Raw genomic sequence first — 23,647 nt, forward strand, 5'->3', positions numbered from 1 at the left:
TTTTCTCTGCTGACGATAGAATATACATTTGCAGAGACTAATATGTAGCTTTTGTTGAAAAAAAACAATTAATATCTTGTAATACTATAATAAAATTGGTAAATTGACTTACTTTTAATGTTACGACACAGGCTGTGGCGGCCATGCCATAACAATGGCGATCGAGCCTTGTCACTGAGAGCTAGCCAAGACGAAATATTTTGAGCTCACCTTTTCTCTGCTGACGATAGAATATACATTTGCAGAGACTAATATGTAGCTTTTGTTGAAAAAAAACAATTAATATCTTGTAATACTATAATAAAATTGGTAAATTGACTTACTTTTAATGAAGCTGAAGATTACGAAGCTGTGATGATTACGTCATCCTCTGCAGCGCTTGTTTTATATTGTTTATATTGTATACAGGGTACATACTGTATGTACAGTACACTTATTTTCAGGCACTCACTTCACACAACAGCTAGCCTTACTACTAATTCACATGAGTTCTAATTCTACTTCACTATTGACAATTATGTTGAATGTTAAACTCTGCTGCTGCTCGTGCATGAGAATAACCTTTATCAAGTTTCTCAATTAACTCCAGCTTCTGTGCAACCGTCAGGCGCTTCCTTTGGGTAACTTTTGGCATTTTGTAAATTAAAAAGATCACAATTACAGTACAGTAATATCCTTCACAATTGAAGCAAGCCGCGCGAGTTCACGGTAAACAATGGGAACACATGGCCCGGCGGAGTACATACTAGGTCCGTGGGAAAAAAAATACCTAGTGCCTATACATACTATAAAAGGTATTTAATAAGAAAACAAAGACTTTTGCTTAATAAAAACTGTTTCAAAATATTTTATTAATAATAATTTACAATTTTCTTCATTAAAGTGAATCATTTTAAAAGAAAATTAAGATGTAATATATGACTCTGGACGATCCAGGTCGGTGGCGGCCTGGTCGCCATGTGAGGGGACGCTGATGCCACAACAAACCCAATACAGACCGTCGGTAATATCGACCGCAGACCGGTATAGCAGGCTCCAGATATTGGGCTCCCAAACCGGTCGTTAATACCGGCAGATCGGTATAAAAGAGGCCGTTAAATTGAGTGGATACTGTAAATAGTTACCGTGTTACCATTCTGCTACCAAATGAAAACGTTTTGTGTTTGCTGGGTTGTCAAGGAGAAGCACGGCTTTGAGTGGCAAATGTTTCTCCTGCAGATATTTTTCTATGGCAGGGCACAGCACTTCATTCACCCACTCTGAAAAAATAAGCCTAGTCACCCATGCTTTTTTATTAGCCTTCCACATCACACACAAATGGGTTTTCTGCACTTTATATTGTTTGAAAACCCTTGGATTTTCAGAATGATACACTAGCAAGGGTTTAATTTTCAAATTGCCACTCGCATTTGAACACAGCACAAGCGTAAACCTATCTTTCATAGGCTTGTGTCCGGGCAAGGATTTTTCCTCCTTGGTAATGTATGTCCTCTTAGGCATTCTTTTCCAAAACAGTCCTGTTTCGTCACAATTAAACACTTGTTGCGGTAGGTATCCCTCAGCCTCTGCAAACTCTTTAAATTCCTCAATAAATCGTCCTGCGGCTGGTTTGTCTGAGCTGGCTGCCTCCCCATGCCTTGTAACACTATGGATACCACTTCTCCTAAATTTTTCAAACCAGCCCCTGCTTGCCTTAAACTCTTTCGTATCTGCATCACTCATTGCAGGGGTATTCTTTAGAAGGTCTTCGTGCAATACCCTGGCTTTCTCACAAATAATGGCCTCCGAAACACTATCACCCCTTAACTCCTTGTCATGTATCCAAATTAATAACAACTTTTCCACTTCTTCAAGTATTTGTGGTCTTTGTTTCGTTATTGTTCTTACTCCTTTTGCCACTTTAGCACTCATAATCTCCTTTTTCTTCTTAAGTGTAGTGCATATTGTTGATGTGGCTTTGTTGTACTGCCTACAAAGTTCAACAACACGTGTACCATTCTCATGCTTTCCGAATGATCTCTTGTTTCTCCTCTATTGTCATCCTCACATGGGCTTTCTGGCCTTTATCCTTACCACTGACTTTCTTTGGACCCATGGTGAGATATATAATAACAAATTGTATAGTCAAATCACCAAAATCCAACAAAACACTGAAAATCCGCAAGAAGAATTGATGTGGGATAGTCACTGGGCGCGAGACAATGGTAAACTGAGGGGCGGAGGGGCAAAGGGGCGACGATCGCCGAACCACCACGCGCCAGGTCGGCCTGTACACGTATCAACAAACTCGCGTCCTGAGGTAACCCTCGCATTCTGAGACATATTTTCCGAGGAAATCCTGCTCGTATTCCGAAAAACTTGCATACAGGGACACTCGCATTCCAAGGTACCACTGTACATATATATTTTGGCATTTTTAGGCGATGCTGTGGTCACAAGCAAAACAGCAGTGCTATGAGTTCATGCTACGTGCGTAAGCCTTGGTGGCTCACTCAGTATTGAGGACCTCACATCCAGGAATGTGGCCCATGATTTTTTTTTTAAATGGCGTCTGTTTACACGAGCCCTGATGAAGGTGAGGTGAAACCTGTGTATCTGCGGGCCATTTAAATCTTACATAGTACTCCAACACGTTATATCATGTGTTGTGCAGTTTAAGGGTTAAATGAGCGTGCAGATGCTGCCGCAAGAGAAGCTATCCGCTCTTGTCCCATCTCCTGTTAAGGTATACCTTATTCTGACTTTTACCCAGTTATTCATTCCTAAATCCTTGTCCATTGCCAGGGTTGTTGGTAACAAACTGAGTACTCATAAGAGTAGTGTGTCCCCATGTACTCATAAGAGTAGTGTGTCTTCCTCCTACCACCATAACTGGTGATGGGAAACGGCTCTGGTGAGGTTGTGTATTGGCCATACACGCTTAACTCACGGTCACTTAATGGAGCGCCGCCCTGCTCCTTATTGTCCGAATTGCATTGTCCCTCTTACAGTCATGCATATCCTTGTTGAATGTCCTGACTTCCAGGATGAGCGTGTGTCTCTCTTTCCAACATGGTCACTTGTCTCTCGATCCTCCCCTGTCCCTCCCTCATTCGCCTTATGCATTTCTGTTCTCGTATTGACATCCTTGGTGATATTTAGCACTCTCTGATTATTCCACACATTTGATGGTGCTACATAGCCTTTCCGGTTTTGTGCCTTCTTTTGATAACTTACTTCTCTGCAGATTTGTTAGGGGGGCCAGGTTCTAGCTCGAGGTTCCCAGCTTGCCAACAGAAAACTGCAACAGATGGAACATAGTAGTATGGCACTATCAGAGGTAGCAATTCCAGGGATCCACTGGGTTCACCCAGAAATTGACATTTCATTATAGTATATTCAATACTGGTTTTAATACATACTCATGACTCTATATTTATAATTACAGATTCTGAGGATGAAGAATTACGCAGTGCGCTGAAAATAAATCTGTATGCAGCCATTCACACAGCTCTTCTTTTATTACCAGAGTCATTTAGTGAGGACCAGCTTTATTTGGCTCTAGCGGGCCTCTCTTACACAGGTCAGTTTACTAATCTCAGTACTGCATGGCATGGCACTTACTCTTAACTAAGGCTCTCATATCTCGAATTGTAAAAATGTTAACAAATTAAATTAATTGGTTAATCCCCATTAACCACCGTGCTGTGCTGAGTTTATTGTGAAATTCCCCCCGTGAAATCAAGTGTTCCCAAAAAATTATTTTTCTTATTGAAATAATGAATTCTCTTCCCTGAACACGTGTACACTGTATATGAAAATAACTGTCAAATTCCACCTACTTTGGCCGTGAGGACATAGAGCTCTGTGACGTCATCAAGAGCTGGTCGCCCGTGCGTGACATGCCCAAACACGGTCGCGCGAGCCATTCAAGACCAGCCAGTTGCCACAATTATATTTACAAATATTATTTCTATGCATTTTCAATGCTTTCTAATGTTTTTTCGTATCGTATCAAATGTATACTGTATATGTGTCCTGACAATGTATATAAAGTATAAGTCCATAATGTTCCGTATAATATATCCATAATAAGTCCATAAGTCCATAGTGTACAGGAGCTGTAGCTGATGTGTGGAAAAAGGCTAACATAGTTCCAATCTACAAAAGTGAAAACAGGGAAGACCCCCTTAATTATAGACCTGTATCATTGACAAGTGTAATAGTCAAAATATTGGAAAAAATAATTAAAACTAAATGGGTAGAACACTTGGAGGAAAACGATATAATATCAGACAGACAGTATGGTTTTCGATCTGGAAGATCCTGTGTAACGAACTTGCTCAGTTTTTATGATCGAACCACAGAGATTTTACAGGAAAGAGATGGTTGGGTTGACTGCATCTATCTGGACCTAAAAAAAGGCTTTCGACAGAGTTCCCCATAAGAGGTTGTTCTGGAAACTGGAACATATTGGAGGAGTGACAGGTAAGCTACTAACATGGATGAAAAATTTCCTAACTGACAGAAAAATGAGGGCCATAATCAGAGGCAAGGTATCGGATTGGAGGAATGTCACGAGTGGAGTACCTCAGGGTTCAGTTCTTGAGCCGGTACTGTTCATTGTCTACATAAACGATCTACCAGTGGGAATACAGAATTACATGAACATGTTTGCTGATGATGCTGAGATAATAGGGAAGATAAGAAACTTAGATGATTGTCATGCTCTTCAAGAAGACCTGGACAAAATAAGTATATGGAGCAACACTTGGCAAATGGAATTTAATGTGAATAAATGCCATGTTATGGAATGTGGAATTGGAGAACATAGACCCCACACAACCTATAAATTATGTGAGAAATCTTTAAAGAATTCTGATAAAGAAAAGGATCTAGGGGTGGTTTTAGATAGAAAACTGTCACCCGAGGACCACATTAAGAACATTGTGCGAGGAGCCTATGCTACACTTTCTAACCTTAGAATTGCTTTTAAATACATGGATGGAGAAATACTAAAGAAATTGTTCACGACTTTTATTAGACCAAAGCTGGAATATGCAGCGGTTGTATGGTGCCCATATCTTAAGAAGCACATCAACAAACTGGAAAAGGTGCAACGACATGCCACTGAGTGGCTCCCAGAACTGAAGGACAAGAGCTACGAGGAGAGATTAGAGGCATTAAATATGCAAAAACTAGAAGACAGAAGAAAAAGAGGTGATATGCTCACTACATACAAAATAGTAACAGGAATTGATAAGGAAGACTTCCTGAGACCTGGAACTTTAAGAACAAGAGGTCATAGATAAACTAGCTAAACACAGATGCCGAAGAAATATAAGAAAATTCACTTTCGCAAACAGAGTGGTAGATGGTTGGAACAAGTTAGGGGAGAAGGTGGTGGAGGCCAAGACCGTCAGTAGTTTCAAAGCGTTATATGACAAAGAGTGCTGGGAAGACGGGACACCACGAGCGTAGCTCTCATCCTGTAACTACACTTAGGTAATTACACTTAGGTAATTACTAAATTGTCCTCAATAAATTAAAAAAAAAATTCAAATTCAAATATTTATTCAGGTAAAGTACATACATACAAGGTGTGATACAAACATTGATGGATTTATAGATAGAGCTAGTACATACAATGCCTAAAGCCAGTATTACGCAAAGCGTTTCGGGCAGGATAAACACTAAAGACTAAAACTTAATACTAATTGAGATTAACCCTTTAACTACGCCGCCTCTAAATATGACACCCCCCAGTGCGCAGGAAATAAATTCTCTTCAATTTTTTTTTTTTTTTTTTTTAAAGTGTCAAAACCCCTTTCCTCAGTATGGGTATGTCAAAAAATTTCGAACTTGTACTTACTTTGGCTGCTATGGGGTCCCTAAGTTGGCGCATGAAGTCATCATTTCCTGTTCGCCTGTGACGTACGCTCCCAGGGCCAGTAGGGTGCCCGGGGCGGGGCGTGCGAGTTGCCGCGAATATATTTTTGTTCATTTTTTGTGCACAGTTCCAAATACATTTTATTTGTTTTTACGTGCTAATCCTATGTATAATGAACACGTACACTATATTATGGCAGTAAAACATCCGTACAGTCTGAGGACGTACAGTCTGTGTTACGTGCATGACACTTGTGTACACATATGTTGCACATATTTACCATGTATCATGCTAATTTATGTATATATACAATCTATTTACAGACTATACACTGTCACACACAATATACATTCACGATCACCACATTCAGAACACCGCGAGTGTGAACTGTCACACCCAGCTAGCCCTCTCTCACTCCTCCAACATTGTATTTGCCAACATTGCTCCTCCCATCATACAATTATTGACACCAATGTTTCATGTTCATTTATGTATACAGGCATACCTCAGTTTAAGAGTTTAGTTCCTGGAGACGCCTCGTATTCCGAAAACTCGTATTCCGAAGCTAATTTCCCCATAAAAAATAAAGGGAAATGAATTAATCCGTTCCTGACTACCCCAAAAACCCCACTTCAAACTAAATTTTTATACCTAATTCATCTAAATAAACCTACAAAACTATGTTCAAGTTATTACTTACCTTGCTGTTGAATGTTGTAGGCGTATGGAAGATGGTGAGGAGGGGGGAGGAGGAGAGGAGTTACTGCTTGGAAGGGGAGTCCCCTTCCATTATCACATCAGGCAGTGAGGACCTTTCTGGTGTGCTCTCCCTGGGACGTTTTATCTGAGTGCCACTAGGTCCTGGTTGAGGCTCACTGCTCGATTTCCTCACCACAAATCTGTCCATGGAAGCTTGCTTTTCCCTTCTTCGCAAGCTGTCTCTGTAGTAAGGCATCACATTGTCATTGAAAAGATTAAGACAACGGCCTACTACAGCTTTCTCTGGGTGAGTCTTTTCAACAATTGTTTGAATCTCTTCCCACATCTGACACACCTTCTTAATTACTGCAGAAGGGACATTCGCTGCTGCCTCATCCTCCTCCACTGTAGAATCATCCACTGCGTTGCCTTGCTGTTTCTGTTGAAGGGCTTGGAGTTCTTCGGTGGTCAGTTCTTCGTTGTGTTCTTCCACCAACTCCTCCACATCATCACCATCCAATTCCAAGCCCATTTGCTGGCCTAGACTAACAATTTCCTCAACAATAGGTGCATCATTTATAGGCTCAAACCCCTCAAAGTCTAGTTCTCTCAGACATTCAGGCCACAATTTTCTCCAGCCAGAGATCAGGGTTCTTTGAGTCACTTCTTGCCAGGCTTTGTCAACGAGTTTTAAAGAACTACAAATGTTAAAATGGTGTTTCCAGAACTCTTTGAGGGTAAGGTTTGTGGCTTCAGTCACTTCAAAACATTTCCGGAAAAGTGCCCTTTCATAAAGTTTCTTAAAATTCGCTATGATTTTCTGGTTCATAGGCTGAATTAGAGGAGTGGTGTTAGGAGGAAGGAATTTAACTGTGAGGAATTTATCGTATCTGGGCAACAAATCATCTTCCCAGCCTGGAGGATGAGCAGGAGCATTGTCGAGGAGAAGCACGGCTTTGAGTGGCAAATGTTTCTCCTGCAGATATTTTTCTATGGCAGGGCACAGCACTTCATTCACCCACTCCGAAAAAATAAGTCTAGTCACCCATGCTTTTTTATTAGCCTTCCACATCACACACAAATGGGTTTTCTGCACTTTATATTGTTTGAAAACCCTTGGATTTTCAGAATGATACACTAGCAAGGGTTTAATTTTCAAATCGCCACTCGCATTTGAACACAGCACAAGCGTAAACCTATCTTTCATAGGCTTGTGTCCGGGCAAGGATTTTTCCTCCTTGGTAATGTATGTCCTCTTAGGCAATCTTTTCCAAAACAGTCCTGTTTCGTCACAATTAAACACTTGTTGCGGTAGGTATCCCTCAGCCTCTGCAAACTCTTTAAATTCCTCAATAAATCGTCCAGCGGCTGGTTTGTCTGAGCTGGCTGCCTCCCCATGCCTTGTAACACTATGGATACCACTTCTTCTAAATTTTTCAAACCAGCCCCTGCTTGCCTTAAACTCTTTCATATCTGCATCACTCATTCCAGGGGTATTCTTTAGAAGGTCTTCGTGCAATACCCTGGCTTTCTCACAAATAATGGCCTCCGAAACACTATCACCCCTTAACGCCTTGTCGTTTATCCAAATTAATAACAACTTTTCCACTTCTTCAAGTATTTGTGGTCTTTGTTTCGTTATTGTTCTGACTCCTTTTGCCACTTTAGCACTCATAATCTCCTTTTTCTTCTTAAGTATAGTGCATATTGTTGATGTGACTTTGTTGTACTGCCTACAATGTTCAACAACACGTGTACCGTTCTCATGCTTCCGAATGATCTCTTGTTTCTCCTCTATTGTCATCCTCTTGTTTCTCCTCTATTGTCATCCTCACATGGGCTTTCTGGCCTTTATCCTTACCACTGGCTTTCTTGGGACCCATGGTGAGATATATAATAACAAATTGTATAGTCAAATCACCAAAAATTCAACAAAACACTGAAAATCCGCGAGAAAAATTGATGTGGGGTAGTCACTGGGCGCGAGACAATGGTAAACTGAGGGGCGGAGGGGCGACGATCGCCGAACCACCACGTGTTAGGTCGGCCTGTACGCGTATCAACAAACTCGCGTCCCGAGGTAACCCTCGCGTTCCGAGACATATTTTCCGAGGAAATCCTGCTCGTATTCCGAAAAACTCGCATACAGGGACACTCGCATTCCGAGGTACCACTGTATTTACAACATATGTACACACTATATATATTCACCATCAACACACTCAGAACACCGCAAGTGTGAGCAGCCACACCCAGCCAGCCCTCCCTAACTCCAACATCTTACTCGCCAACATTCCTCCTCCCACCATACTGCTATTGTTTTTATTACACTATTTACACATTTTATATATACCTATCTACATGTTTTATTTACCAGAACTATGCAAGTAAGCCAGTATTGTGTCCAAACAGTACAGTGGCCACCATACACTGCATGAGAAATCACACAGCAGACAGCAGACGACGCTACGATTACGACGTCACCTCCCTCACCAAAATAGCTCCTCTCAACATACTCCTGATGCTGTTATTACACTATACACACACTGTATATACCCATGTACATGTGTGTTCCCCATTGCGAACCACGAAGCTAGTATGGTGAGCAAAACAAGAGTGGCTGCCGCACAGTGAGGCTACCTATATTCTCTCCCTTACTCCCTCCCTCACTAAAATTCCTCCTTCCACAATACTATGCGCAACACTAACTATAACCATAATCCTGGTCACTAATTTCTGTAAATGAATAATTGACCACAAGTTTATTTTGAAAAGGAACTTTAAAAGTCGTTTGAAGATTCCTAGATGGACGAAATAATGCTGTGGTGCTGTGGACATCGTGAACAGCATTGAATCATTGATATTTGAACATTGTACCCAGTCATTATTACACTCAGGCTCTTTTATAATACAGTGGTACCTCGGAATACGAGTGTCCCTGTATACGAGTTTTTCAGAATACGAGCAGGATTTGCTCGGAGAATTTGCCTCGGAAGGCGAGGGTTGCCTCGGAGCACGAGTTTGTTGATACACGTACAGGCCGACTAGCGTGTGGTGGCATGGCGATCGCACCTCAGTTTACCAGTGTCTCGCGCCCAGTTACTATCCCACCTGAATTCTTCATAAGGTTTTACAGTTTTTTGTCGGTTTTTAGGCCATTTGAGCATAAAAGTTGTTATTATATATCTCGCCATGGGTCTCAGGAAAGCCATTGGTAAGGTTCAACCTAAGAAAATAGCTGTGAGTAGAGGCAGTAGAGGATGACCCTTCTTGATTAAGAAAATGTGTGAAGTATGGGAAGAATGTAAAGTTTTGTTGAAAAAACTCACCCAGATAAAGCTGTAGCAGGCCGTTGCATTGACCTTTTAAATGACAATGTGATGTCTTACTACAGACAAGTGTTAAAATGTAGGGAAAAACAAGTGTCTTTAGACAGATTCTTAGTAAGACAAGCAAGTCTTAGTGGTATGCAGGCAAAACGTGCCGGAGTGTGCACACCAGTGAAGTCCTCACTGCCAGATGTTAAAATGGAAGGGGACTCCCCTTCCAAACAGTAACACCTCTCCTCCTCCCCCCTCCTCACCATCTTCCATATGCCAACAGCAGTCATCAGCAAGGGTAAGTAATAACTTGAACATAGCTTTGTAGGTTTATTTTGATGAATTAGGTATAAAATTTAGTTTGAAGGTTTTTGGGTAGTCAGGAACGGATTAATTCATTTCCCATTATTTCTTATGGGGAAATTTGCTTCGGATTACGAGTTTTCGGAGTATGAGCTGTCTCCAGGAACGAATTAAACTCTTAAACCGAGGTACCCCTGTACTTTCATGGCTAAATAATACAGATTATGTATATATTTTGACATTATTAGGCGATGCTGTGGTCACACGCTGACCAGCAGTGCTGTGCGCTCATACTGCGAGCGCCAGCCTTGGTTGCTCACTCACTACTGAGGCTCCCACACCCGGGAATGTGGACCACGATTTTTTTAAAGATGGCGTCTGTTTACAAGAGCCCTGAGGAAGCTGATGTGAACCCCATGTAGCCGCGGGAGTATCGGTTCCTTTTTTTTCTGGAAAAAGGGGCCGATATGGCACACCGGTTTCACCAAACTTTGGAAAAGGGCCGATTTGGAGTTAACAGTTTCTTGTGGGGAAAATAATTCCTAAGATTTTAGAAATTTGTTAAGAGTTCTTATGGGAGAAAATAAGTAGGAAAATCGTATAGAAAAATTCAGGAAAAAATCGTGTTTGAGTCACAGGGTTTTCAGATAAACTCTACAGACAAATTTTGCCTGTTTTCAAAATCGCACATTTTTTCGAAGAGCATTTTCTGAGAATATGTTCACAGAAGTTTTGTTAAGGAAAACAAACATCTTAGCCATGACATTTAGTTTTAAGACCGAAAATTAGTCAGAAACCAGTTTAAGCTCAAAATCCATCAGAGTCCAGTTTATACCCGAAAATTATTCAGTCCACTTTGTGCCCAAAAATAATCAGAGTCCAGTAATGACCGAAAGTTAGGCAGAGTCCATAGAAAACCAGATTTTAACAGGTGATTGCTGGTGATGACTTTTTGATATGTAGTGCCTCGCAGATGTCAAGTCGCCTGCTATCGCTGTATCTATCGATGATTTCTGTGTTGTTTGTTAAGACTTCTCTGGTGATGGTCTGGTTGTGGGAAGAGATTGTATGTTCCTTGATGGAGCCCTGTTGCTTATGCATTGTTAATCGCCTGGAAAGAGATGTTGTTGTCTTGCCTATATACTGAGTTCTTTGGGGCTTACAGTCCCCAAGTGGGCATTTGAAGGCATAGACGACGTTGGTCTCTTTTAAAGCATTCTGCTTTGTGTTTGTAGAGTTCCTCATAAGTAGGTTGGTCGTTTTTTTTGGTTTTATAGTAAATCGTCAATTGTATCTAATGATTTTTGTCTGTAGGGATAACGTTCCTATTAACAATATCTTTCAGGACCCTTTCCTCCGTTTTATGAGCTGTGGAAAAGAAGTTCCTGTAAAATAGTCTAATAGGGGGTACAGGTGTTGTGGTAGTTGACTCTTCAGAGGTTGCATGGCGTTTCACCTTTCTTTTTATAATGTCTTCAACGAAACCATTGGAGAAGCCGTTGTTGACTAGGACCTGCCTTACCCTACAGAGTTCTTCATCGACTTGCTTCCATCCTGAGCTGTGGCTGAGAGCACGATCGACGTAAGCTTTGACAACACTTCTCTTGTACCTGTCTGGGCAGTCACTGTTGGCATTGAGGCACATTCCTATGTTTGTTTCCTTAGTGTAGACTGCAGTGTGGAAACCTCTGCTCCTTTCCATGACTGTTACATCTAGAAAGGGCACCTTCCCATCCTCCATTTCGTAAGTGAAACTCAACACAGAATTCCGCTCGAATGCCTCCTTCAGCTCCTGCAGACGTCTGACATCAGGTACCTGTGTAAAAATGTCGTCAACATATCTGCAGTATATGGCAGGTTTCAAGTTCATGCCAACTAAGACCTTCTGTTCGATGGTACCCATGTAGAAGTTCGCAAACAGGACACCTAGGGGAGAACCCATGGCGACCCCATCTACTTGCTTATACATGTGCCTATCAGGGTTCAAGAAGGGTGCCTCTTTAGTACAAGCTTGGAGTAGTTTCCTTAGAATGTTTTCTGGTATGTCAAGAGGAGTACAGGCCGGATCACAATACACTCTGTTCGCTATCATCCCGATTGTTTCATCCACAGGTACGTTGGTAAACAGCGATTCTACAGGCTGAAAGCACAAGGTACATAAGGAGTCAGCAAGGCGTTGAGTCGCTTCGCCAATCTGTACGTGGGTGTGGGTATCTGGCTGATGATTGGCCGAAGTGGGTTTCCAGGCTTGTGTGTTTTGACATTTCCATACACATACCCAGGTTTGTATCCCCCAATAATCTTTGGCAGGTGGAGTCTGGATTTCTTGGCGTTCACATTTTCTATCAATGTTTACCTTTGTTTTCAATTTGGCTTGAAAAGAGGAGTACGGCCTGTACTCTTCTTGACATACCAGAAAACATTCTAAGGAAACGTGCATCCTCTTTTCAAGCCGAATTGAAAACAAAAGTAAACAGATTGATCGAAACTGTGAACGCCAAGAAATCCGGACTCCACCTGCCAAATGCACCTACACCACATCTTGGTGTGGGTGCGTTTGGACGTGGTCGTTTTGTCCCATCCTTCCAAAGTTCCCGCCTGTTCTAGTGCAGACATGGGCCTTGCTGTTCTTCTGGACTTACGCAGTCTGCGCCCTGGATTCTTTACCCTTTTTGGAAGACTGTTGTCTCCGGTCCAGCTTCTGTTGGGGCCGGGTGCCTGGATGGTGTCCCTGGCCCTCCGGGTCACTTCTTGGCACGTTCTTCTCCAGGGTTCCGGGACTGGCACAGTTGGTGGTGGGGCTTCAGGCTTGCTGCTTTTGTTGCCTTCCCTAGTTTGTCTTTGGCACTTAGTGTATAGTGTATTTACACATCTTTGCCGGATCTTGGTGACCTTTCTGCGTCTGCTTGGGATTCGGTTTCTGGACTACCTCAACGACTGTCTGGTGTGGGCTCCCGGTCAGTCCACTTGTCTGTGGACTGTGGTTCCCAATGTCTGTGTGGTTCTTTCCAGATTGCTAGGTTCGAATTCCTGGTGATCTGGAGGCCATTCCCAATGGTTCTGTCCCGGGTTTGGACCTGGCTGGGTCTTGTTTAGGACTGCAGCTGTGGTCCCACCTTCTGTTTATGAGGGGGTCCCGGGTCACTCGGCGGTTGCTCGAGCAGTTGTGCTGCAGTCTGAACTTCGCCGTGCTGGTCTGCCTGTCAGGTAGTGTTTGGCTTCAGCATCTGTTCGGTTCCTTTGCTTCGGGGACTCCCCTTCCGCCTCTCGCAAACGTTGGGTTCGTCCTCTAGGGATCTTGTGTTGGTGCTGTGTCACTGGCCTCCTCTTTGGGGTTTTCAGGGTTTCGTACTTTGGCGCCTCCCTGAGCCTTCGCTCGATGTGTTCACGGACGGGTCATCTCTCGGCTGGGGCTTTGTGGCCAGTGCTCACCAAGCTGACCGGGGACGGTGGGGCCTGTCCGTCCGTTGGGCTCACAGCACGGTTCGGGAGTTCGTGGCTGTCTGGTTTGTGCTCCAGAGGATTCGGGTCACTCGGGGCTCTCCCATCCGGCTCCATTCGAACTGTTTTTTGGTGGTTCATTGCCGGAACCACGGGGATTCTCTTAGGTCCTTGACCTTGGGGTTGGGCCCTTCGAGTGGCTCGTCTACTGGATCCTCGGGGTTTGGCTAGCTGTGCGTTTCATGTCCGGGGTGTCCTGCGACCAGGCGGATGGCCTGCCTCGGTTCATTCCTCTGCTCACGGTTTGGCTGGTCGTCGCCAACTCGTTTCATTGGATCTGCCAAACGTACGGAATCCTGGTCATGGACATCTTCACGTTGGCATGGTCTTGGCATCTCCCATTCTATGTGTTGCCTTTACCCGCCTGCGAGGCATTCACGGTGGATGCCTTCGGCAGGACTGCTCAAGGTGGAGTTACCTGTTCCTCTTCTCCCGGTCCAACTGTTGCTTTGGGTTCTGGCTTGGTTGGAATCCTTCCCAAAGAGTGGTCCTCGTGGTCCCTTGGTGGCTGGCCCAGCTTCCTTTTCAGACACTGCTTGATTGGTATTAGAACCTGGGGCGTTTCCCGCAGCTCCACGTCTTAAGGTAGGTCAGACCGGTCCTATATGTGACTGGTTCAGCCTTCTCCTTGGCTCTTTGCATCTGCTCTGCTGAGCAGACGCAAAGAGCCCTATCGCCTCGTATTGTGTGGCGCTGGCGGAGCCGCTCCGGCTTGCGTTCGGGGTGGACGTAACATCCGCCCTGTTCCGTATGCTTCTCGTGTTGTTTCACCTCCGGCCTGCTCATGCGCCGCCTGAGCCGTCCTGGTCCTTGATCAGGGTGCCGTTTTTCCTTCTCTTCTCAGTTTGTGGTAGCCCCTTCGGTTCAAGATTGTTTTTCAAAGGCCATACTTCGTTGGCATTGGCCTCTGTGAGTCGGGTCAGGGAGCTTCTGGCTCTCCTCCGGCGCAGAGGTTTCTGCACTTTTGGTACTGGTGGTAGGTTCGTATGCTTGCAGCCTTGCTCCGTCCTTCTAGCGATGGTCAAGACGGCTGCTTTCCGGAGGGGTCCTTGGGTTATTGATGCTTGGTTGGTTCGACCGGGGGTGCGACATGTGTTGTCCGGTTGCGGCTCTTCGCCGTTACCTGCGTGCCGTAACTGGGGATGCGCTTTAGGTTGATCTGGTTTCCCTCATTCCCTGTTTCAGTGCTCGGGTCTCCCAGGTCGTCCGCAGTTTTCTTTAGTCTTCCAGCCTGCGATCTATCCTTGCGCCCGTGCCGTTTGGATGTTTGCAGCTTTCGCTGCTGTGTTTGGTGACGTCTTGGGCTCATTCAGATGTGAGGATTTGGGGGTCGCACAGGTTCCTGGCCACCTGTTCATTTGTGAGTGTGTCTGCTCCTGTGCATTCTTGTGTTGCTTTGGGTTGCAGGTTGCTGCCTGTTGTCTCGACTTCGCGTTGTAGAGTTTGTGGCGGCAGCCTCCTGGGTCAGCCCTTTCTTTTCCTTCTCTTTGGGTATAAAGCTCCAGGGAGCCGTAGGGGCTTCCCATAGAAAACCAGCATTGAATGTAATGAAACTCCATTTTCTGGGTGAGCCTCGGAGGCTCCCTAGCAAGCCTCCCTCCCACCAGTCGGCGGTTTTTCGCTTTGGTAGAAGATTAGCTTCCGAACTGGTGCTTGGCAGCCGGGGCCCCCCCTCCCCCTCTCGGCGCGGGGAGGGCTGCGCAGACAATCAGTGCGGCAGTAAATTATGATGTTCGCTTGTTTCCTTGGGATTGTAGGGAGTTTCAACCTCTCTGTTCATTTTTTTGTTTTAGTTTCTTACCATGTGGGGTTGGTTTTATTATGCCTACCTTTCTGGATGCCTAACCCTGGTCGATGGCAGATAAGGAAAATCCCCAACCAAAAAGGGGTTTTCCAGGGCCATTGCTCCCTGAAACCTCTCTGAAGGGGCCAGGTTCTGGCGCTGGTCCCTGGTAAGTCTGAACTCCTTAGCTAATGTCCCGGTCTAATATAGCTTTAGAACAGATATAACTTTATATTATAGATACAGGTATTTATAAATTATTATGAATAATATTGTGTAGTAACATTTTATTATATAGTATGAATGTAATTAGCTATAAGTATTACATTCGCAGGTGATTTTCGTATGCATGTAGGAGAAGACCAGGATAAGGTGCGAAACATAGTTCAAGCACAAACACAAGAATTTCGAAGTCTCTATCTGCCAGTGTTAAAGGAACTGGAAGAATATGTTATCGTGGATCAGTTTAAAGGAATGGGAGAACAGGACACCTCACCTCCAGCTCGACTCTATCACCTCTCAATGCTGCCTAAAAAATTGCAGGTAAAAACCACTTTGGATGATAGTATTGAATGGTATGTAATGACTTGTGCTCTGTGATGGTTTTCATTTTTGTCTGTATATGTACTGTACAGTACAGTATATGTAAAAAAAAATTGTATGAATTGAATAATAACAAACAAATTTTATAATAGGCACATGCACATTCAGTATAGAAATCCGAGTAGAATGGAAATGACAAGGTAAAACTGAGAATTACCAAGTGCCATATTTTTAGTAAGTTTTGTATTCCTTTAGTAAAGATAATTAGTCCTTTAGCTGCAAAATGCAGTACAGTATTATTCAAATCTATGAAATAAGGCGTTGGCTGCGAGTTGCGACCTCTGTCCAAATCACAGAATGATCGCCGAGGTACTCTGACTTTTAACCCTTAAACTGCGCTAAACCTCATATGATATGTGACATTAACCCTTTAGTTGCTCAAGACATCATATGATGCATTGAGTGACTTGCAGTAACTTGTGCTTGGCATCATATGATGTTTTGGAGTACTACGCAAGATTTAAACGGCCCGCGGATACACGGGGTTCACCACACCTTCATCAGGGCTCTTGTAAACAGATGCCATTTTTTTTTAAAATCGTGGGCCAAATTCCCGGGTGTGAGGGGCCGCAGTATTGAGTGAGCTACCAAACCTGACACACGCAGCATGAGCTCACATCACTGCTGTTCAGCTTGTGACCACAGCATCGCCTAAGAGTGCCATAATATACATTTGCATGCTGTTATTTAGCGATGATATTATTACAGAAGACCCATTATTATTAGACCCATTATTAGAAGATTATTACAGAAGATCATATATTTAGGTTTTCATATAGTTTACTGTAAAAAAATTGTCAATATGGCATTTAAAATATGCACAAATTTAGACAACAAAAATTTATAACTCCAAACATTTAGAGTTTATGAAAAATCAACTGTGATAAAAATGACCAGGATTCTGATGATAGCAGGATTGTTGTGATAATTAGTGCTGTAGTGGGAGGAGTAATCTTGGTGGGGAGGGAGGTAGCATTGTCTGCTGACTGTGTGTGACCACCTTTTACTGTCTGGACTCACTATACCAGCTTAGTGGTTCACTATGGTAAACAAAACATGCAGATACTTATATATAACGTCTGTATATAGTGAATAAAAGCAAAAACAATATGGTGGGAGGAGAATGTGGCGAGTGAGGTGTTGAGGGAGTGAGTGGCAGCGAGTGGCTGACTGGTGTGTGGTGGTCACTCCTCATTGCTTTTCGACTCATAATACCAACTTAGTGGTTCGTTATGGTGAACAAAACATGCAGATACTTATATATAACCTGTGTATATAGTATAATAATCGACAAAGTATTTGTTCACTGCTTGATGAACATAATAATTGAATCAACAATATGCACACCATATTTTTGAGTACAATGATGATTTACTCATTTTATTATATAAATATATCACACTACACACTATTGAATAATATTACAGCAAAAAAACTATGAAAAATCAGAGACATTGAAATAATTAGGTAATTATCTCTTTGTGGCAACTCCGGCCTGACAGCTGGCGAGCAACAGACCGTCTGGGACGCACGCTGAGTCAGCTCCTGTTTTTTGTCAGACTTCCCCACCCTATAGCGGGCAATATATGCCACTTACGATTTTTTTTATTATTTTTTCCATGATCAGTGAACACAAATTAACAGGTTTAGAAGAAAAAATATATATATATTATTTTTTTGGTATGCGCCTGTGGGTGGCAAATGCTAAATAGCCCGGCGCCACACAAGGGTTAAGCTCATTTTTTAAAGTTTTCTGAAACTTTTTCAAATGTTTTGTGAATAATCTACTAGGCAAATGTTCCAACTTTGTCTAAATGATACCAGTGTAACTTGAAAAACAAGAAAATGAAAAATAATTATAAAATTGAATATTGAAAACTTCAGATTTTGAAATCAGCTGCAAAAATATAAAAATATCACCAACTGTTCCTTTGGTGTTATTGTGCTCTCAGAATAGCATATGATCTTCATTTTCATATATTTAGGTTTTCATATAATTTACTGTAAAAAAATTGTCAATATGGCATTTAAAATATGCACAAATTTAGACAACAAAAATTTATAACTCCAAACATTTAGAGTTTATGAAAAATCAATTCTATAGGGATTGTAGAATAGACAGCTATGCACACTACTGTATATGTAAAAATGGTGAGAATCGGTCAGAAACTATATTTTTGGATACTGAAGTAAGTTGAAATTCTAGTTATAGATATAATGGAAGTTGAAGTTATCAACAATGAATAAGGCAGTTCTAATTCATGAATTTATTTGTATGTTGTAATAAACATTGTTTGGCATTCGTACTCAAGTATGTGAAAGTTGTAGGTATAGTGTGTAGAATGAAGTCAAGAAAAAAATAACCCTCCAAAAAACAAAATACTGTATATGTGTAATTATAATAATTATAATGCTTTAGGGAATATATTTAGGGAATACTTTATAAAAGTAAAAAAGCCATAGTCTGGTCCCTAATCATCAAAACAACCTAAAGAAAGAAGGAAAATAGAGTTTAACACTTTCGCCCGGGCATGACGCAGCATTGCGTCATCTGTTTACTGTCGGTAATGACGGGCATGACGCAGCATTGCGTCATCCACTTTAAATAATCGCCAAAATCAGGTTTTTATCTGATTTTTTTGGGACTGGTTTTAAAATGCGCGCCGATGTCTTCCCATTTTCTTTCTTGAGCCTCATGGCCCTCAGGCGGCTTGGCACACGCCGTAGGCCCATTGTTTTCGCTCCACTGTTGTGACCAATGTTGCCTCCCCTCGCATCTCAAACGTGTGAACATTTCGGCTACTTCCCGTGGCTATATTTCTTACTGCGGCTTTAGAAACTATCTACGCTTACTCCACGATGGATAGTGATCATGAACAAGGCCCTTCCAGGAAGAAAATTGCGAAAGAAAGGCTTGAAAAGGGCGGGAATTGGGAGTGTGGCTGGAAGGCTTCTGAGCGCTCACTCGCGGCTAACGCGTGGCCCGTCTTCAACTCGTCGGCGGTTGGAGCGTGACCAGGTTTTTTATTTTATATGCTAATGTTCCTCTAGAGAATTCTATTGCGAACCCATTGAGACCAAAATGGGTCTAGGACAAAAATTGAGGTGACCAGAGTGAAAATAGTGAAAACATTTTATCGCGTTTGCGTGCTCCTGGGTAACTCGTTCGCACTTTCTCTGTTTGCTGCGGGTAATTAGCCGGGCTTTTGGAGTTTATATGCATTTAGTGCTGTAGAGAATTCTATTGCAAACGCAATGACACGAAATTTAATCTCGTAGGACGAGAATTAAGGTGACAAAGTTGAAGAGAGTATACACTTTTCAGAATTTACGCGCGCTCCCATGACACCCTGGGTCCCATATCGCACAGTTGAGGGGTGGCGCGCGGGGTACGCCAAAGTGTTAAAATCTGTGAAAAAATTGGCCAAAAAAAATTTAAAGTCCCAAGTTCTGAGAGTTGCGACTGATTTATTTGTTGACCAATTTACTTCTGGCTTCACATAGTTAGGGTCGAGTATGCATTCTCCAGGATGTAAACGTTAAAACAAATTCAAATAATAAACAAAGGAGGAAAAAAAACTAAAAATCTAAAAAAAATATTCCCCTAAAAAATATTTTTTGGACATTTTTAAAAGTAACTGATAATAACATTGGACAATGTATTTATATGATATATAACAAAATAGAACATAATAACATATTTACTCATTATTATTTGTGTTATTATGTATTTCTCACCAATGCTATAAAGGCACTAGCTGTGTATCCACTTTGTGGATACTTCTTACTACTACAGTAGCACCTCGATTAACGAGTTTAATCCGTTCTGGCACCTAGTTCGTTATGTAGAAAATTCATCTTAAGAAACAAATTTCCCCATTTAAAATAAAGGAAATAAATTTCATCCATTCCACTCCCAAAAACATCCATACTTGTATGACATTTTATAATGTAAATATAATACTGCACATGTAATTATAAATGTTTTGTTGTACTATTTGCATGTTTACTTTACCTTATGAAGAGTCGTTGCTGGCTTGAGGGAGATGATGGGAAGGTGGGAAGGAGGAGAGGGGTTATGGTGTGGAAGGAGAATCCACCTCTGAGTCAGGCGGGCTCTCTCTTCTTGGGAATTTCACCCCACTGGGACCGGGTTGTGGTTCACTGTCACTGGCTCTTCTTTCCTCTACTTTTTCAAAGAACGTATCTATTGACAATTGCTTTTGTCTTTGTTTTAGGATGTTCCTAAAACGAGACAGCAAATTGTCATTAACCCTTTAACTGCACAACGCACCTGCAGGCCCAGGTTTCGGGTGCGCAACATGCCTCTGGGTATTTGTATTTTTCACATTCCATTCAAAACTCCCACAGCTACATGGGGTTCACATCAGCTTCCTCAGGGCTCTTGTAAACAGACGCCATCTTTAAAAAAAATCGTGGTCCACATTCCCGGGTGTGGGAGCCTCAGTAGTGAGTGAGCAACCAAGGCTGGCGCTTGCAGCATGAGCGCACAGCACTGCTGTTCAGCGTGTAACCACAGCATCGCCTAATAATGTAAAAATATATATATAACTTGTATTATTTAGCCATGATAGTATTATAGAAGAGCCTGAGTGTGATAATGACTGGGTACAATGTTCAAATATCAGTGATTCAATGCTGTTCACGATGTTCACAGCACTAGCCACAGCACCACAGCATTATTTCGTATATCTAGAAATCTTCAAACGACTTTTTAGGTTCTTTTTCAAAATAAACTTGTGGTCAATTATTCATTTACAGGAGTTAGTGACGAGGATTGTGGTTATAATTAGCGTTGTGCGTAGTATTGTGGAAAGAGGAATTTTGGTGAGGGAGGGAGGGAGAGAATTGAGGTAGCCTCGCTGTGTGTGTGTGGCAGCCACTCTTGTTTTGCTCACCACACTAGCTTCATGGTTCGCTATGGGGTAACACACATGTACATGGGTACATACAGTGTGTGTGTGTATAGTGTAATAACAGCATCAGGAGTATTTTGAGAGGAGCTATTTTGGTAAGGGAGGTGACGTCGTAATTGTAGCGTCGTCTGCTGTGTGATTTCCCATGCAGTGTATGGTGGCCACTGTACTGTTTGGACACAATACCGGCTTACTTGCATAGTTCTGGTAAATAAAACATGTAGATAGGTATAAATAACATGTGTAGTGTAATAAAAACAATAACAGTATGGTGGGAGGAGGAATGTTGGCGAGTAAGATGTTGAGGTGAGGGAGGGCTGGCTGGGTGTGGCTGCTCACACTCGCGGTGTTCTGAGTGTGTTGATGGTGAATGTATACAGTGTGTGACAGTGTATAGTCTGTAAATAGATTGTATATGTACATAAATTAGCATGATACATGGTAAATATGTGCAACATATGTGTACACAAGTGTCATGCACGTAACACAGTGTCCTCAGACTGTATGGATGTTTTACTGCCATAATATAGTGTACATGTTCATTATACATAGGATTAGCACGTAAAAATAAATAAAATATATTTGGAACTGCGCACAAAAATTGAACAAAAATATATTTGCGGCAACTCGCCCCGGGCGCCCTCCTGGCCCCGGGACCGTACGTCATGGGCGAACGGGGAATGATGACGTCACGCACCAACTTACGGACCCCATAGTAGCCAAAGTAAGTACAAGTTCAAAATTTTTTTGACATACCCATACTGAGGGAAGGGTTTTTGACACTTTAAAAAAACAAAAGAATTTTTTCAAGAGTTTATTTCCTGCACACTGGGGGGGGGGGTATCATATTTATAGGCTGCGCAGTTAAAGGGTTAAACATGTTCACACACCGTGTTGTCACTGCTTTATCAGGGCAGTTTTTCCAAGAATGCGGTCACCTTTTCAAACATTCCCAACACTTCCCTGATCTCATTGGAAGAAGCAGCATCCTCCCTTACCTCCTCATCCCCTTACTAATGGTGCAAATTGTTGATGAGGACTTGCCATACACTCTTGTGAGATCAGTCACACAGACACCACACTTATGCTTTGCTATAATCTCCTCCTTCAAATCCACAGTAATTGTGTCTTTCTTCCTCTTGACAACACACTCCTTAGCAAGCAGCTTCTTTGGCAACATTATGCATTACAAATTGTAGTCACAAAACCACAAAAAAAAAAAAAAATGCAAATAAATGCAGAGGGATGCTTGTCATGCGTGATACAACAACAACACTGGTGTCGGAGGCGTCCGAGAATTTGTGAGAACCGACGAGACGCTAGGAAGCACCATATGGTTTTGCTCATTAATAGAGGTGAAGCTCGTCAATAGAGACAAATTTGCTGCAAGTTGCTCGCTCGTTACTCGAAATGCTCGTAGATAGAGCCGCTCGTTAATCAAGGTGCCACTGTATTATTCTTCTTTGTGCGTCGGCTAGGTGCTTGCATCTCTTTATTATTGCATTATCCATCAGTTCCAGTTAATAGGAGCTGTTTTCTTTATCAACAAAACTTTTTTTTAAATACTGTATTCGTCTAAGATCAATTTCTGAAAATATTTTTATGAAAGTTTCACTTAGCTGAAGCCAATAAGTTGGAGATTTGTTTAACATTTTTAAGTCATTTTTACATAATTAAAATATTTTTTTGAGCTTACACCCCCTTCAATGTCACACATCATATGACGTTTTTGTGCAGTTTAACCCTTCAATTACGCATCGCATCATATGATGCTTTGACCGACTTGCAGTAAATTGCGCATCGCAACATGTGATGCTTTGGAGTACTACGCAAGATTTAAACGGCCCGCAGATACACGGGGTTCACCACACCTTCATCAGGGCTCTTGTCAACAGACGCCATTTTTTAAAAAAATCGTGGGCCAAACTCCAGGGTGTTAGGGGCCTCAGTATTGAGTCAGCTACCAAGCCTGACGCATGCAGCATGAGCTCACAGCACTGCTGTTCAGCTTGTGACCACAGCATCGCCTAAGAGTGCCATAATATACTTGTTTATGCTATTATGTAGCGATGATATTATTACAGAAGACCCCTGACTATGATAGAACTGACCAGGGTTCTGATAATAGCAGGATTGTGGTGATATTTGGCGCTGTGCGCCATGGAGGGAGGAGTAATGCTGTGGGAGGGAGGATGGTGGCGTTGTCTTTTGAGTGTGTGTGGCCACCTTTTATTGACTGCACTCACCATACCAGCTTAGTGGTTCGCTATGGTGAACACAAATGTAGATACTTATATATAACGTGTGTATAGTGTGAGATAACAGCGAGAGTAGGAGGTTGGGAGCCGCCATTTTGGTGAGGGAGGAGCGTCGTCTGCAGGACTTATCATGTTGTTTACTGATGACCACGATGGTCTTTGGGCACCATACCAGTTTACTTGTACAAGTATGGTGAATAAAACAGGTAGATATTTATATATAATGTGTGTATATAGCGTAATAACACCACAAACAGTATTGTTGTAGGAGAAATATTAGTGCGTCTGGCCTTGAGGGCGGCCGCCACCAGCTGACTGTGTGAGTAGCTACGTCTCTCTGCCTTTACTCACCATACAAGCTTAGATGTACAGTT

The 23,647-nt window shown here is 42.4% G+C and overlaps 1 protein-coding gene across 1 annotated transcript in view; it reads left to right on the forward strand.

The window, feature by feature from the left end:
* Window positions 1–23,647, forward strand: part of LOC123754125 (phosphatidate cytidylyltransferase, mitochondrial) — a 158,497-nt gene that overhangs the window by 105,290 nt on the left and 29,560 nt on the right. Inside the window, exons 4-5 of the mRNA XM_045736323.2 lie at window positions 3,428–3,562; window positions 15,810–16,018. Coding sequence (XP_045592279.1) covers window positions 3,428–3,562; window positions 15,810–16,018 — 344 coding nt within the window. The remainder of the gene's footprint in view (window positions 1–3,427; window positions 3,563–15,809; window positions 16,019–23,647) is intronic.

Source organism: Procambarus clarkii, chromosome 6 (genome assembly GCF_040958095.1).
Source record: "Procambarus clarkii isolate CNS0578487 chromosome 6, FALCON_Pclarkii_2.0, whole genome shotgun sequence".
NCBI lineage: Eukaryota > Metazoa > Arthropoda > Malacostraca > Decapoda > Cambaridae > Procambarus > Procambarus clarkii.